The sequence below is a fragment of the Mytilus edulis genome, chromosome 3 (assembly GCF_963676685.1).
Source record: "Mytilus edulis chromosome 3, xbMytEdul2.2, whole genome shotgun sequence".
Lineage (NCBI taxonomy): Eukaryota > Metazoa > Mollusca > Bivalvia > Mytilida > Mytilidae > Mytilus > Mytilus edulis.
In genome coordinates, this window is record NC_092346.1 from 64,100,125 (window position 1) to 64,116,639 (window position 16,515).

At 31.1% G+C, this 16,515-nt stretch overlaps 1 protein-coding gene across 1 annotated transcript; it reads right to left on the reverse strand.

The window, feature by feature from the left end:
• Positions 1–4,540: 4,540 nt before the first annotated feature.
• LOC139517111 (calmodulin-lysine N-methyltransferase-like) lies at positions 4,541–16,507 on the reverse strand. Its single transcript, XM_071307795.1, has 11 exons — positions 16,364–16,507; positions 15,013–15,182; positions 14,266–14,327; positions 13,433–13,493; positions 12,550–12,604; positions 10,938–11,001; positions 10,032–10,098; positions 7,678–7,752; positions 6,989–7,052; positions 6,108–6,236; positions 4,541–4,737 (listed from the first exon to the last, which is right to left on the reverse strand). Exons 1-11 carry the CDS (start codon positions 16,409–16,411, stop codon positions 4,657–4,659), a joined length of 876 nt encoding a protein of 291 aa, XP_071163896.1. The 5' UTR covers positions 16,412–16,507; the 3' UTR covers positions 4,541–4,656.
• Positions 16,508–16,515: the final 8 nt, after the last annotated feature.

A 16,515-nucleotide genomic window follows, 5' to 3' on the forward strand; every position in this document is an offset into this window, starting at 1 on the left:
TTCTTGTTTTTCTCAATTGGTGAGTTTGATTTAATATTGATTTGAGGTGTTTTGTTGGTTGGTCAAGGTAAAAATAATATGAGATGGTCTAAGGTCCAGATCCAGAGCTCACTTGATTTACGAGATGGATCCAACAATGACTTACCTTGTGGAATATTACAAGACAAATAATACATATTTATTAAAAAAAAAACACAGTTGTTTCAGTTAAAACATACAAAATAACACTATAAACCTATAAACCTACCTATTAAAAAACTTTAGGAGTAAGAGAAAAAACTGGTTGGTTTAGAGTTAAATTAATGTGTGCAGGTATAGGGTGATGTGTCTGCCTGTAAACTGTTACCTCGTGAACTAGCATGTTTAAAACCTAGCTCACAATATCTATATCTGTGGTTGACAAAGTGGTTCATATCACAATTTAATGTTTTCATCCTTATATGGATGTAATAATTGCAATGGATGTTAAACACCAATCCATCGCCCTCATCATAGATATATGACAAACAGTAAGTTACAAATTTACAATTAAGTGCCAGTCTTTGTAAGAATCAGGCAATTTAGGTAAAAATTAAAACATGATCAGAAAAAACCCACCGAGCTTATCATGCTATTTAATACTAACCATCATCCTGAGTTAAAAAGTATTAGTCTTTCGTTTGTGTGTGTCTGGTAATATCAAATAACTTGGTTAGAAAATTGGTTAGAATGATAGCAAATTACAGAGTTATCTCCCCTTATTCGTTAATTTCTAGTGCATTTCAACCAAATTGTATCTTCTATTACCAGAACAGAAAATGGAAATGAATGTTATTTTTGTGCATAACTACATATTATGAACTGAAATCAATGTCAAATAGGCTGGGATTTTTTGGTCATGTTTTCACCACTGCCTGATTCTTAGGCAGACTGGCACTTAAGTTCTGGTACAAACATAATTTTTCTGATATTCAATTTCTTTGGTTACTCAAACTATTAGTATTGGTCCCTTAGAGTTCTAACCATAACTAATTGTACATGTTCATACTAAATTTCTATATTGATGCATTTATTTTACATTTAAGTTGAGATCAAAGAGTAAAGTTTCTTACTGTAGACTTTATATTACTTCAACAAAATATGACGTCACTTCCCTTCTAATCGGATACAAAATTTAAAATATCTCCTGTTTTTGCTTTTGCACACTATGAAAAAAAAGGTTGTGTCTGTGAGGTACTGTGCATTATTTCATTTACTTGACTAGGAAGTTTTTCATGTTGGTAGTGCAGTCTGATAACAGGAAATTTGTATTATTAGATTTATTTGACATTTAGAAAAGGTATTTTTCCAAATTTGAAATGCAGATGCAAGGATATAATATAATTTATTTCTTCACATACTACATAAGGCTTATATAGTGGAGTAAAAATACAGAGGTTAATATTAGTCATTACACATAAATAAATGGTGATGTGGTGTGTATGTCAATGAACCAGCAGCCCAACAACTTATCCACATCCACATCAAAAGGGATCTTTAAGGATGCTATTAATTAAAGAAGTGTTCAGACTACATTAAAGATGATGGAGAGCAAAGCTGTACCATGTTATATAATATGAGGATTCTTAAGCTGCATTTAAACAGAGACTCTAAATTGAATTTAGGTTTAAAACCTTGTCAATTGATGTACATGTATTAAATTGTATGTGTATGTCATCCACTTTTAAAGTTTGACTGGTTGTTCAGTTAGATGTAATATTGACATGGTATTGTACTTTAATGCAATAAATGCAGTTTTTTACATGTCATGTACATGTATGTGAAAGGCTAGTGTCAAGTCATTCAGAGCAAAGTCTGAGTTTGCAATGTACTCTATCTTCTGATTATATTGATATATTTTATAAATATGTTTGTTTAAATCATATGTACTATAAATAAAAATTGTTGAATAAATTTTGAAAATGATTTGAGTTGATAAAAAGATCTATACTCTTCTAATCAAAGCAGGACAGTACTGCTATGCTTTCAAGTGTTATCACACGAAGTAACAAAAAGTTATTTTACATTGATATAAGTTTACAGGTTCTTGTCGTTTAGCTGTACCCTTTTACAGAATAGCTATTCATTGTATTTGTCAGGTTTGCAATGACTGTTCCATTTGATATTTGGATATTTGGTTATGTATAAATATTTGAAAGACATTATGACTTGATTCAATGCTGCGTCAAAGATGACCATGGATATGTTTATGTGTTTTATTCACAATCCTGTCTTTTTCTATTCATATTTAGGACCAACCACAGGCAAAATATATGAGTACCTGAGATCAACATTGGTAACTCTTTAAATTTGACTGCATTAAATGCAATCAAAACCCTCCTATCATTGGCTTTATAGATAAAATTGCAAGGCCTTATCTCTTCCTTAAAGAGGTAAAAAAAAATGGTGCACTTTGGTGAACACTCTCAGATCTTATCCATCTCGAGCAAATTACAAATGAAATTTACTCATTAATTCAAGTAACAAAATGATATGCATGTTTATAGCCATATTTATCTATATAAGAGTGCACACACACTGAAATGTCACATCTTCTTAACTTATTGAACTTATTTTGGATGTCTAAAAAATAAAGGTTTTACTTTAAAGTATTTTGTAAACTTATCATCAATGACCCATGTAAATGAGGTATATGTCTGATAAATTTGATAAAAAAACAAAACCACAGAAACTTGAGGGAGCTACCTTAACCCTAGGGTTTTGGAACTTGTGTCAAATGTTTGGACTCCTTGGTGTTTTTCCATACAATGCAATGTAAAATATTTTGCCCCATAACACCCATTTATTTTTTCATATAAGATTTAATAGCTCATGAAAGGTCATTTACCAAAATTTGAGAAGATTCTTGATTTTCTTTCTTTTGTTTTGAGACCCAAATAATACCAATGCAAATATAAGGTAAAAGTTCGAGTCAGCCTTTTCCCGCCTCACCATATTTTAAATCTCAAATATCTCGAAAATGAGGTCCATGACCTATCATTATGTTTAGCTTATTTTTATCCTTAATTGATGCTCTACCAGCTTATAGTATCAATTTTAATTTCTTAATTTCTTAATTTTTACCTAACCTCACCTAAGTACATCCTTAAAATTCTAAATTTTTTTCACCTGTCCCAATTCAGGAGCCTGTGGCCTTTGCTATTCTTGTACGACTTTAAATTTAAGTTCAATTATATGTTTTGAAGTTTAGTGTGACGTCCTTTTAAACTTAAATAGTACACATTTTTTGGTTCAAGTAGTGTATAAGGGTACATAGTTCAAGCGGAGGGAATATTTAATGAGTAAATCGTTATCACTGAATAAATTGGAATGACTTATGATTGAATAGTTTATTAAAGTAGGACATGTTGGATCTTTTTTATGACTGCGTAGAACTTAGTGTTATATATATTGGTTGGCAGGTCGGCACTTATTAAATTTTAATATACAATATTTATATCTGATGGTCGGCAGGTAGGCACTTATTAAAAATTTGGAAAATGTTTTTATGACGTAGTAATACCGCAGATTGGCAGGTTGGCAAATTTAGAAAATATGTATTGTCTACAAATGAAGTCGGCATTTATATTAATTTAATCCAAATAAGAGTATTTTAATTCAAATTAATTTATGTTTTTTTGTTTTTTTCCATGCTGCAGATTAAAGCTACAAAGGCTGTATTAAAAGTTGGAAAATAATAATGCCGACTGTCGACCTGCCGACCTTACTTGTTAGCAAACATAGATTAATAAGTGCAGACCTTACTTTCAAGCATGATACATAGCCGAATAAGTGCCGACCCGCCGACTTTACGTTTAAGCATACATATATAAAAAAGTGTTGACTGCCGACCTACCAACCTTAGTATTTTAGTAAACATTTACTAATAAGTGCCAACTGCAGACCTGTCAACCTTAATTGTTAGGTATCATTTACCCACTAATAAGTGACGACTGCCGACCTGTCAACCTTACTTGTTAGGTATCCTTTACACACTAATAAGCGATGACTGCCGACCTGTCGACCTTACTTGTTAGGTATCCTTTACGCACTAATAAGTGACGACTGCCGACCTGTCGACCTTACTTGTTAGGTATCCTTTACACACTAATAAGCGATGACTGCCGACCTGTCGACCTTACTTGTTAGGTATCCTTTACGCACTAATAAGTGACGACTGCCGACCTGTCGACCTTACTTGTTAGGTATCCTTTACACACTAATAAGCGATGACTGCCGACCTGTCGACCTTACTTGTTAGGTATCCTTTACGCACTAATAAGTGACGACTGCCGACCTGTCGAGCTTACTTGTAAGGTATCATTTACGCACTTATAAGTGACAACTGCCGACCTGTCGACCTTACTTGTTAGGTATCGTTTACGCACTATGATTTTTTTTGTTTAGGAGCCAGCAGAAGCATGCCTCCGATTGCAGGATGTTCTCTCTGTGTCAGATCATCGATGTGCATATCTTTTATCATTAAATAAATTGTAAATCATGGTAGGCAAGAGACACAAACTAAAGTAAATGATTATTTATTGTGGAAAAAATATTTAGACATTGAACACTGTAAGGAATGTAAATTGGTAAAAATATCATGTAAATATAAATATCACAAGGTAAACATTGAGTAGTTCATGTAAGTTTCTTTGTCAATTTCATATACAATGGATAATGTATATTCTCATCATAAAGTCCATTAGCATCTGTCTTTAACTGTAAATAAAATAAAGAGAATTTGTTATGAATATGTTAAGACAAATAAGAACTAAATTTTTAAAATTTAGTAAATGTTTTATCTATAATACTAAAATAAAGAGGTCAAATTTGTTAGCCATCATGGGATAAAAACGAAAAATCAAAGAATTCAACTTTATACATAGCTAATATAGGACAATGGTGTTGATTAATAATTACACCACTCCAGACCCATTTGTTTTCCACATTATTAATATTGGCAATAATTAACAAGTTCCAGGTCGAATCTGATACAGATACCAATACCGGTAGTATATTCACCTGTTACCTATTACTTTATCTACGTTCCACATCTGGCAGGCGCACCACCAAAAAATGTTTTTAGGATTTGCTATATACACAGGTCATAATCACAGGGTTGACACTACTAAACTCAATCATTGTCACATTGCTTCCTATTGTAGTACTTTAATTAGTATGACTTTATAAGATGAAAATTCGAATACTACAATCTAAACTTAAAATAAGGTGTATAGGTACAGTTTCCAATTAGTTAGCCAGCATGACGTAAAAACGGTGAATCAAAGAATTCAATTTTATTTATAACTAATAAGGGACAATGCTGTTGATTCAAAATTTCTCCATTCCAGGCTCTTTTGTTTTCCAATTAGTCCCAAGTCGACGGGTTCAAACAGAAAGATTTTGAAAGCAGAGAAAACTGTTCATCTTATAATCAGCATGACTTTATCAGATGACAATACCAATACTAAAAATCCAGGCTTAAATAAGGCTTACACATAGTTTTATACTTTAATTCAGTCACAGAACCCGCGATATCACAGGTATGTTCTAGTGATACTAGAAAGCAACAGAATGAACATCATCATAGTAAAAGATCATTAAAGTCAAATGGGTAAATAAAGAAGACATCTACATTTAATCTTAAAATTATCAATAATAGTCAAATGTCGTGCATAAATCCCTCAGTCTACAGTTGTCAAAAAGTTCCACAGGGATTACCAAAGAACTGTCATCCACAAAATAATTAATCATGACTAAAATTAATAAGATACAGAAAATGACAACCATTTGTATTTTCATTTTGAAAAAAAAATGAATTCTCAGAATGCTTTTATTATAAAATTATATCACCCTGAAAGTTTTAAGAAAAATTATAACAAAAAACTGTATCATATCTATAAAGTTAATGAGGGATTGTATCTTTTTTCTTTTAATCAGGTAAAATAAATATAAAAAAAAAAAAACACTTTAAATTATATTGTCTACCTATACTGGTATTTGGATAGTGGCAGTGAACACTAGATTAAGGAGTTTTATTTTGATCATTCTTCATCAAAGTCAAAGACCAATTTTAAAAAACAAATTACCTTGCAGTGTAAATCCCAGATAGTATCATCATAATTCTCCATCACCTCTACATTAAATACTGATTTGGCTAAAGAGACAAAATCATCAAAAGTGGTGCCTCTTTTTGGAGCAAACATTAATGCTGTACCCTGTTAATTACAAATACAAAAATATCAAACCTAAGATATCTTTAGCTTGCTTTGTAATAAACTAAGAAGAAAGAGTCTATTTGTTTCTGCATACATGAAAGAGAATAAAATCACTATTTTCTAATATCTTACAATTGAAACATGATTAGTTGAACAGTGGATATGACTATAAAGAAAATGTTGAACTCTAGATGTAGTTTATTTTGTTGTATCCATTCTTAATCTTTAGCAAAATAGTTATTTTTAATATATACATGTATATTTTTTAATTCAGTGACAATCTTGAGAAAATAAGTTAATTAATTTCTGATGACTCAAGCATTATTTTCATATTCCCTAGTCAGACAATCTCAGTGATAATAGAGTAATCATATTCTTCTAACTCCCTACAATACCGGTATATGATAAATTTAGCAGTGTGAGAAATATAATAGTGTTCCACTATAGTCTTTTGATATAGATCATGGTCATCATATGTAACTGTTGTTTATAGTTCTATAATCTAAGAATTTTGTATAGCAAAATATCATCAGAATATGATCTTAGATGTGATAATCTGTAGTAATTGCACACTATATACATCAGAACTATAGAAGTAAGTTACAAGAAGTTGTGTAAATGGAAGCTCTAGATAGGAAAACAAATATCATCTCCATAATGTTAGACTGTAAATGTAAACAACTGTACTAGTATGTGCATGTACACATGTACCCATTATATATTTGTTTTTCTCCCTTTATCTCTGTACATACCTCATCTTTCAAGAGGTTAAAAACTTTTTTAATTAGATCCTCTCTTCCTTCTTCAAAAAACAGACTGAAATAAATGAAACTAATTAAAAACTTACTGGAAAATAAGAAATTAAGCAGTTTTAAATAATATTTCTAAGGAAAACAATCACAACAAATGGAAGTTTTAACGACCTTGACTGGCTATACAGCCCTCGCACAGTCGGCTCAATTGGAAGGCCCTAGGTGAGCGTTTAAATATTTTGTGCAGTCAGTTAGGAGCAGGTAGAAGACACAATTTTGGTAGGACGCCATCTTGGTTTTGTGAATTGTTTTGGTTTGGTTTGTTGACTATTTTGATGTTTTATCTCCACATGAGATGGTCGATGAGTCTCGGACATAGAAGTAAGGACAGTAAGCGTTATCAGGACCAAAGTCGTGAGACATTGAAATAAAGGTCCATTATCAAATACCTAGGATACAATCCTCAGATGCAGTCGGTATAACCCATAATGGGTTTTTGAGTGTATGCTGACGAGGGTATTTACACTGCAATGATGCTAAACTGGAACAGAATGTCATTCAGGAATTTGATTCAGTCTGATTATCAGAGTAGTTTCAGACAAGATTTCAATGGACAGACAATATTGTCACAATTAATATAAGCGAATGGCCTAAAATTTAACTTGGTGCCATGTAATTAATTAGCTTACCAGTCAGCACACAACACAAAGTCATATTTATTTGTCAGATCTTGTTCCAACTCTCCATCTCCCCATCTAAGTACTCTGTAATGAAAATATAAAAACTTGGTACAGATATTCAGTCTCCACTGGTGGTGAGATTTCTTATAAAGGATACATTATTTGAAGGCTTAGTACAATGACATGTGGACCTTAAGACATTTGGAGAAATCAGAGAAGACATCTAAAGGCAAAGGAGAAGGTTAGTTAAAAGCCATTATCTTATCTCCTATCAATTCTAGGAATATGATTGGTTAAAAGCAACCATGTGGAATCTGAGACAGTGTATATTCCATATTAGGTTACTAGGCGGGGCTTATTTCAATACAGATTTAGTAGTGGTGTTATAAACTTAACAATGCCAAGTTGAGGTAAAATCTTAAAGGTTTCAACAGACAAAAAAAGGATGATGGAAAATTGAAATAAATTTATAAAACGCATTTAAAACTAACAAATTGTTATCGTTGGCATTTGTTTTTGTATAGACCAATGGAAGTAGGTTTTTAATACTAACTCACTTTGATAGGCCACTAGCGTATATATCACATGTTGAGATAGTCAGTTAGATAAATTCATTACATAGTGTAACAATATTTTGATACCATAACCCAAACTTCAAAGACCTTGTACCTTGTCCTGAAGAAGCTGTTACAATTGTGTGGTTGACAAATCAATGATTTTGTTCATTCAAGTACAAGTTTTTGTGGCTAGTAGACCACAAAAATTGCCATTCAATGTGATTGTCTCACTTGTTGCATCCATGATCAATCAATAAGACGGATAGAAATGTGAAATAAAAATATATAATAATAATAGATAAATGTATACTTAAACTTTTACTCAACAAAGGATCAAGAGGAATCTCAGTAGCAAGTCAGATGTGAACAAACGCATTTTCCAACAAGCATATGTTTCTTTTAAATATTACTTCTAACCTATTATGATTATAATATTAGTATGAACAAATCACCAAGGAGATAGCAATCAAACAAAACAAAAAAATATCTGGAGGTTCAGATTATTTAAAAAATAAATATCGAAATCATATCTGGAGGCAAACAAGTTTGTAACTGCCAAGAATAATTAATAAAAACTAGATGTGTCAAAGCAACACGAATGGCCCCGTCCCAAAAAGTTGAAAAATCTGCAATTTCAATAACACATGTGGACACAAAATCTGTATAACTGTGATTTTCAATAATTTATCAAAGTCCAAACCCTGTAATTTCAGCAAAAATTAGCGGAGCGGTACGAAACTTAAACTTGATCTGTAACTCACATACCAAAAATCAGCCCTATATCTGAAAGCGTTTAGAAAAAAAGTCTTTCAACAATTTATCAAAGTCCAAAGCCTGTAATTTCAGAAAAAATAAGCGAGGCGGACAAAAACTTAAACTGTATTTTTTGTCCATCTGATGAGTTAAGCCTTTTCAACTGATTTTTATAGTTCGTTCTTATGTTGTACTGTTATACCACTGTCCCAGGTTAGGGGAGGGTTGGGATCCTGCTAACATTTTTAACCCCGCCACATTATTTATGTATGTGCCTGTCCCATGTCAGGAGCCTGTAATTCAGTGGTTGTCGTTTGTTTATGTGTTACATATTTGTTTTTCGTTCAATTTTTTACATAAATAAGGCCGTTAGTTTTCCTGTTTGAATTGTTTTACATTGTCTTATCAGGGCCTTTAAAAGCTGACTATGCGGTATGGGCTTTGCTCATTGTTGAAGACCGTACGGTGACCTATAGTTGTTAATGTCTGTGTCATTTTGGTCTTTTGTGGATAGTTGTCTCATTGGCAATCATACCACATCTTTTTTTTTTTATATTGATCTGTAACTCATCATGGTTAACTCACATACCAAAAATCAGCCCAATATCTGAAGGCGTTTAGAAAAAAAACTCTGTATAATGGTTTGTTGCGGAATGACGGAATTTCGGAATTTCAGACAACGATAAAACTATATGGCACCGACAACTTAAAAAAAGGGCCATAAAAAACTATTAATTAAAAGGCAATGAAAATATGGTGGATTTGAAGACAAATGTTAAAGAGGCCATCTTGCAAGAGTAACCAATAATACTATGAGATTTTGCTTGTTTTGAAAAAACTATGCCTAGATCCTGCCATTGGAGAATTGAGATGATCTTCTCTTGATAATCTCTGACCACTAGCACCTTTTCAAAAAATAAAGTGATATTTCCAAAGATTTCTTAACAAACTTGGTTTCAGCTTTTGTAGTAACAAATCTCAATAAAAAAAAGGTCCAATGTAAACTCTGTCTTGCAAAGGTAGTTTCTTCTCATACAAAAAATATCAATTTACCTTGTATCACAGTCTTCAACTTTAAAACTAACTTTATTTTCTTTGTTTTCAATAATTTTACTTAAATCTGCAAAAGAAAAGAATGCATGTTAGATCTAAAATATACAATAATGTATGTTTGCAAGATATGGAAGCTTAAGACATAATTCATTGCAGCTGTAGATTTGCTTTCATTTAACAATAGGTTGGGCATATATATTAAATTATTTTATCTCGAGCAATAGCTATTTGTATAAACCAATAATGATGTTTAAAACATCAGGGTTTAAAAATTAACAATCATTTACTCTTCATTCCTGGGAAGCAGTTTACATCCAATAAAGGGAGATTACAAATTTCAAATGTTAATTTTAGGGTAAAATTTATAAATCTGCAAATAATTTTTGTAGAGGGCTATAGCAGATGATAAGACCTTTAATGAAATTTACTCAAAAGGTAGTAATCAAAAACATAAACTTTAACAGAATTTTTAAACAAATATTTAACTGTACTCTAATATAACATTGAAAATCTTAACTGTACTCTAATATATCATTGATAAATCTTAACTGTACTCTAATATATCATTGATAAATCTTAACTGTACTCTAATATATCATTGATAAATCTTAACTGTACTCTAATATATCATTGATAAATCTTTACTGTACTCTAATATATCATTGATAAATCTTTACTGTACTCTAATATATCATTGATAAATCTTAACTGTACTCTAATACATGTGTATCATTGATAAATCTTAACTGTACTCTAATATATCATTGATAAATCTTAACTGTACTCTAATATATCATTGATAAATCTTAACTGTACTCTAATATATCATTGATAAATCTTAACTGTACTCTAATATATCATTGATAAATCTTAACTGTACTCTAATGTATCATTGACAAATCTTACTTAAAACAGAATCTTCATTTCCATCGGTAACTAAAATATTGTTTGCCTCTGATAGCATACACATCTACAAAAAAATAAAATAAAATATAAGATAAGTTTTCAGCAATGAAAAAAACCCATTAATTTGTCCTCCCACATTTTTTTAGTTTTATTTCATTTCATATTTCAAATCATGTAAGCTTTTTTTGAAGAAGTTAACAAGTACAATAGTAAAAAAAGAATCCAAGTTTCAAAGGTATTAACAGGGACTAAACTTAACTGTTTTTGTCTAGGGGCCAGCTGGGCCCCTAAGATATTTTTTTCAGGGGCCCAGTTGAAATTTTAGGAGCCCAACCAATCTTTATACAAAAAGACTAAATGAAAATAAAACTGAAAATAACTTTTTATATACTTACTTACAGTGTTCCAGCTTGAATCTCAGGGCAGAAGGGTGCTAGTGCTCCTAAGTAAGGAGTTTTATTAATAAAACTGGTGAGATGGGAGAGGATCATATTATTTTGATGCAACAATACAGTGCATATATTGCAGAAGCTAAGAACCGTTACTTTTTTTCTCCATAACTGTTAAAATTAAAAGCATTTAATAAGTGCCCCCATGTAAGGAGGATCATAAATACAAGAAGTAAAACAGGAAGTACAGTCTTGTTTATGTTCAAATACAAATTTCTCTGATTCTTCATATGCCTGGGTTTTTTTTAATAAATACTATCTCAATCCAAGCCATCCTCTAATAGTGTTGATCAAAATATATTTTGCAATAAGTTTTTATTGAATATTGGGATATTTATTTACGAGACTTTGCGTTTCGTTTTTACATTAAGTATTTTTTGTAAATAACGATTTAGGGACAAGTTACCGTCTAACACAGGCTTATAATGACTGCCAGGACAATTAGAAAACATCCCTTTCGCGATGCTTATTGAACAGTTTAGAAGAAAACACTATTCAATAATGAAATAATCGTAGAAAATTTTGCAGAGTTAAAAAAAACATGCTGATTGAAGGAGGTATATGACATATCGTGACTTCGGATTGAAAACATAGCTGTTCGACTGGGTTTAGGTTATTAACTTATTAGAAAGAACCTACTGGTTTTCGGAAATACTCTATGTTACTAAATCGCTTTGAAAAGACAAAACAGGTTTCCTTTTCGGAACAGTCTTCGTTAATATCGCGGGGGAAAGGGTACAAATGGGATTTACTTCAATTTTTTTACAGTCGCCATCTGGGCGATCGTGGTGACTAAATATATTCGCCCAGCCGAAAATCTGGTCGCCTTGGGCGACTGGGCGAGCGTTAAGTTTAGTCCCTGATTAAAACTGTTGAATTATAGATAGCCTTCATGGTTAAATCCAAGCTTATATCATGAATATAATTTTAAAAGATACATTATTAATAAAGTGTTCAAAACATGGTTACAAAAATGCTAAACATACAATTTAGCATTTTTCTGAACTTTAACTTGATATACCGGTAAGTCAGTACTTTATCGCTATATGCATAAGAAATAAAATATTTTTTAGTAATTTACAAAACCTCCAAGTTCCAGATGCAGTCTTTACATTTTACAATTATAATTATTAGTGGGTGAATTATCAAAAATCCCTACTTACAGCAATACCAGCAAGACAGGTCATTCCTCCTCCTAGCTCACATACATTACAGTTCCTACAAGTAAAACAGTTATTAAAATCTACCAGTACTTGCAAACAATATAACATTCATTCAGGATCATTTATTTATGGAATTAACAAGATATCTATTTATGAAATAAACAAGTTTGGCTGTTGTCTGCTCTATGGTTGGGTTGTTGTCGATTTTGACACATTTCCCATTTCCTTTCTCAATTTTATATGATATCTATTTATGGAATAAACAAGACATTTATTTATGGAATAAACAAGAATGTGTCATTAGTACATGGATGCCTCACTCACTCTATCATTTTCTATGTTCAGCGGACAGTGAAATTGACTGAAATATAGGTATAAACTCTAATTTGGCATTAAAATTCATAAGGAATATTTGTAGTTGGTTTCAAGTTGACTGGACTTCAACTTCATCAAAAACTACCTTGACCAAAACTTGAACTGGAAGTGGGACAGATAGACAAATGACAAACATATGGAATAACGATCAGATGGACGAACAGATGCACAGACCAGAAAAGATAATGCCCCTCTATTACCATAGGTGAGGCATAAAAAGAGCAAGAGTTAAAAAAGATAACAATTTAGGTTTAAAGTTTCTGGAGCATTTAATATCTATTGACTTATTTTGTAATGAAATTCTAATTGGTCTTATGTTAGATTTGTTTCAGTATGTCTCAACTTATTTTAGTACACTTTGTATAATTGGAACAGAAAATTGTTTATCTATATTAAAGCTAACTTTTTGTATGAATTAACTGTACAGGTCCAACACATATACTTCCTTTATTATATTGTAATACATATGCTGATTTTTTTTTTTATCCTTTTCAGAATTAAAACTTACTTGAACTGCTCTATATTTTTCAAACAATAATAAGCCATTATTTCTTCTGATGGCCATACACCTAAAAAGTATAATATGATTTAAATATAGTCCATTGTATATTATAAAATTCTGGTTTTTTTTATAATCAAAAGAGTTATAAAATTAAAATTGGACACAGATGATATACCCCCTCAAGTCCCTACACAAATTTGTTCTTGATCTTGAAGTTACATAATATTTGAGGCAAACTTAGTCATAGAACAGAAACAAAAAATTCACCAATTTTTCCATAAGAAAAGATGCATAACTCTAGAATGGTAAAAGTTAAACAACCAATGGTGGCCACTTTGGTTGTTGAAATAAATTATAATTCACAAAGAAACTTTTTTTTACCAAAAGGATCAATCATGTAACTTTGATTTAAACTGGTTTGGTGGAATTCACCGTTTTAGAATCTAATGCATTCTGGGTAATATTTTCAAAAATGTACACTGAAACGTCGTGAGTGGTTGAAAACATACAAAACAATGGAAATTCAACCAATATTGTGACGTTATTTTCATTTTGGGGTATGAACAATGAAAATACCCACAGTCCTTTAGATTCTGAAACGGCCAATTGGCAAGGAAAGGGGCATTTGATTAAAAAAAAAAACTTTTACAGAATTCTCCTTTTCATGTATCTATTTTTTAACACTAAAATTAATGTCAATATTGATTTGTAAGTTCTGAAATTTTTAAAGCCTAGTACAATTCAATTGAAAGCTTTGTATCTAAAATCAATTACTTAACTAAGAAATCTTGCCATGGTATAACAATATTCACATTATCTCACTCAATCTGACTACTTACAAACATTTCCAGTGTTGTTAAAACCTAACAATGTGTCTGCATTTATTGTTCCAGGAAGATGTCTACAAACAGAAAAAAATGTAAAATAAATTTCTGAAAATCACACCATGATATCTGAAATAAATCTAGCCTCAAATTAGTTCAATATTGTAAAACCTATGTTCTAAACATGAGAGCTAAGTTTTAAGTCTAGTACAAGTCTAGTACAATATACATGTATAATATATCATAAAATTAACAACTTATACAAGCTTATAGCTTACATTTTGTACTACACAGTATAGATTTTTATCATTGTTGAAGGTGACTTATGTCAGTACATTTTTAGTTCATATAGTTTTTTTTTACATCTACACCATTAGGTCTAAGGTGGATACATTTTGTAGTTGTGTCATTGGCAAAGCACATCTACTTATTTTTGTATCCTATACACAAACTTTCTCTTTATACTATCTTAATTTGAAATTTCTTCAATTCACTGTCTTATACATATATTTTGTACATCTCCTTTTCACAGTTCTCTTGAATAAAACTCGTCATCGAATTCAATGCAAAGACCTTTCTTCTTTAGACTATCTTACACAGATCTAGACCTTTCTTCTTTAGCTATATTATACAAACTTTTCTTCCTACTGCTTAGTGCTATCTTCCACAGAAAAGGGGCATAAATCAAAACTTAAATCATCAGCAAAAATCTGACATACTGAGTTAAAGAAACTGAGAAACTGTTAAACAATTTGCACAAACCTTATATTCATTTGTAAATCTTGTTGATAAGGACATGTATATCTATACCACACAGCACCTTTAAAACCCTCCACTTCTTGTACCGTTGTATTTAACAATCCATAGCCACTGAACCTTCTGACAGATGCTGAATGTTTACATGTATCAGATGATTGTCTCCCACTTAAAGCCTGCAATCGAAGAAATTGTATATTGGAATTGGAAAACTGCATATTTTTTTTGGCAAGCTGAAAAGTCTTACCATAATGTTGTGTAGTTTTTTTCTGATTTCAATTTTTTATTTATTTATATAGTCTTGTCTTAAATTGCACATATGTTACTGTCATCATAATACCATTATCATACACAAAACAAATATTCACTGTGCATTCTTCTTTGTACCTTTAGAAATTTCTATTTGTTTTTTTTACATCTTCTGCAGGAACGAGAAAAAAATGTCCATCGTTTTATCTTTCTGATATGCAAAATCCATTAACATTTATACATCTCGTGGATGCCAGGCCTTAAAACTTTCCAAACTGCACAGGCATGACAGGTAAGTCTGTACACTGATCTAGAGTAGTCCAAATTATTACGTCTTGCAAGGCTATTTTTTTCTTTTCTGTGACCACTTCCTGTCGGAGGAAGACGTCCCAGAAAAAAATCAAAATAGCCTTGAAAGACGTTATAATTATTTGGACTATACACAGAGTAGTTTTTGAGGTGAAAATACGGCCATATTTGTCCGTCATTTGTTCTGATCATCCTTAAAAACTATTTTGTAATATTTGTACTCAACTTAGTATATATGATTCCTGTGATGATTAAAAATGAAATAAATATAGATTATTGTTGATCATCTCAACGAGATTGATTTTCTCACTTGAGCCGGTACGGCGAAAGCAAGAAAGGTAATGGAGTTGACATGACCAATGATAGTCTTTTTATGATATTGCTATTTTACTGTTTTACCTATGACGATGTTGTCAATTTCGTGTCAATTTCATTAGCAACGCCACGTGCCTCCTTAGTTTCTAGCGATAATTTTCCATCTCAGGCTAGTAGCATGATATGAAAAATTATCACAAAAAAAGATCAAAGGAAAAATGCACAAAATAGCGATAATTATAAATAATGTGTAGTAAAGAAGAATTGATTTGAATCATGTTTATTTAGTGAGGTTGTGATTTACAATTTCTTTCTTATAAAAATCATTGAAGTTTCTTTCTTGTCAGTTTAACATACATGTATTTTATATTAAATATCATACATGTATTTTATATTAAATATCATACATGTATTTTATATTAAATATCATACATGTATTTTATATTATTTAAAAGCTTCTCATAATTTTCGAAAATAATTTAACCTCTTTTAAAATTTGCCATCTTTGTCTAGCTCTTTCCTTTCTATTCATGTTAAAATATAACTAGTTCTGCGCTGGTTCTGTTAGATGGATTACATTCACACAGCACCTGTTAGTGTTAAAACTGCATTACCTCCCCTTTTCAAAACAAATGG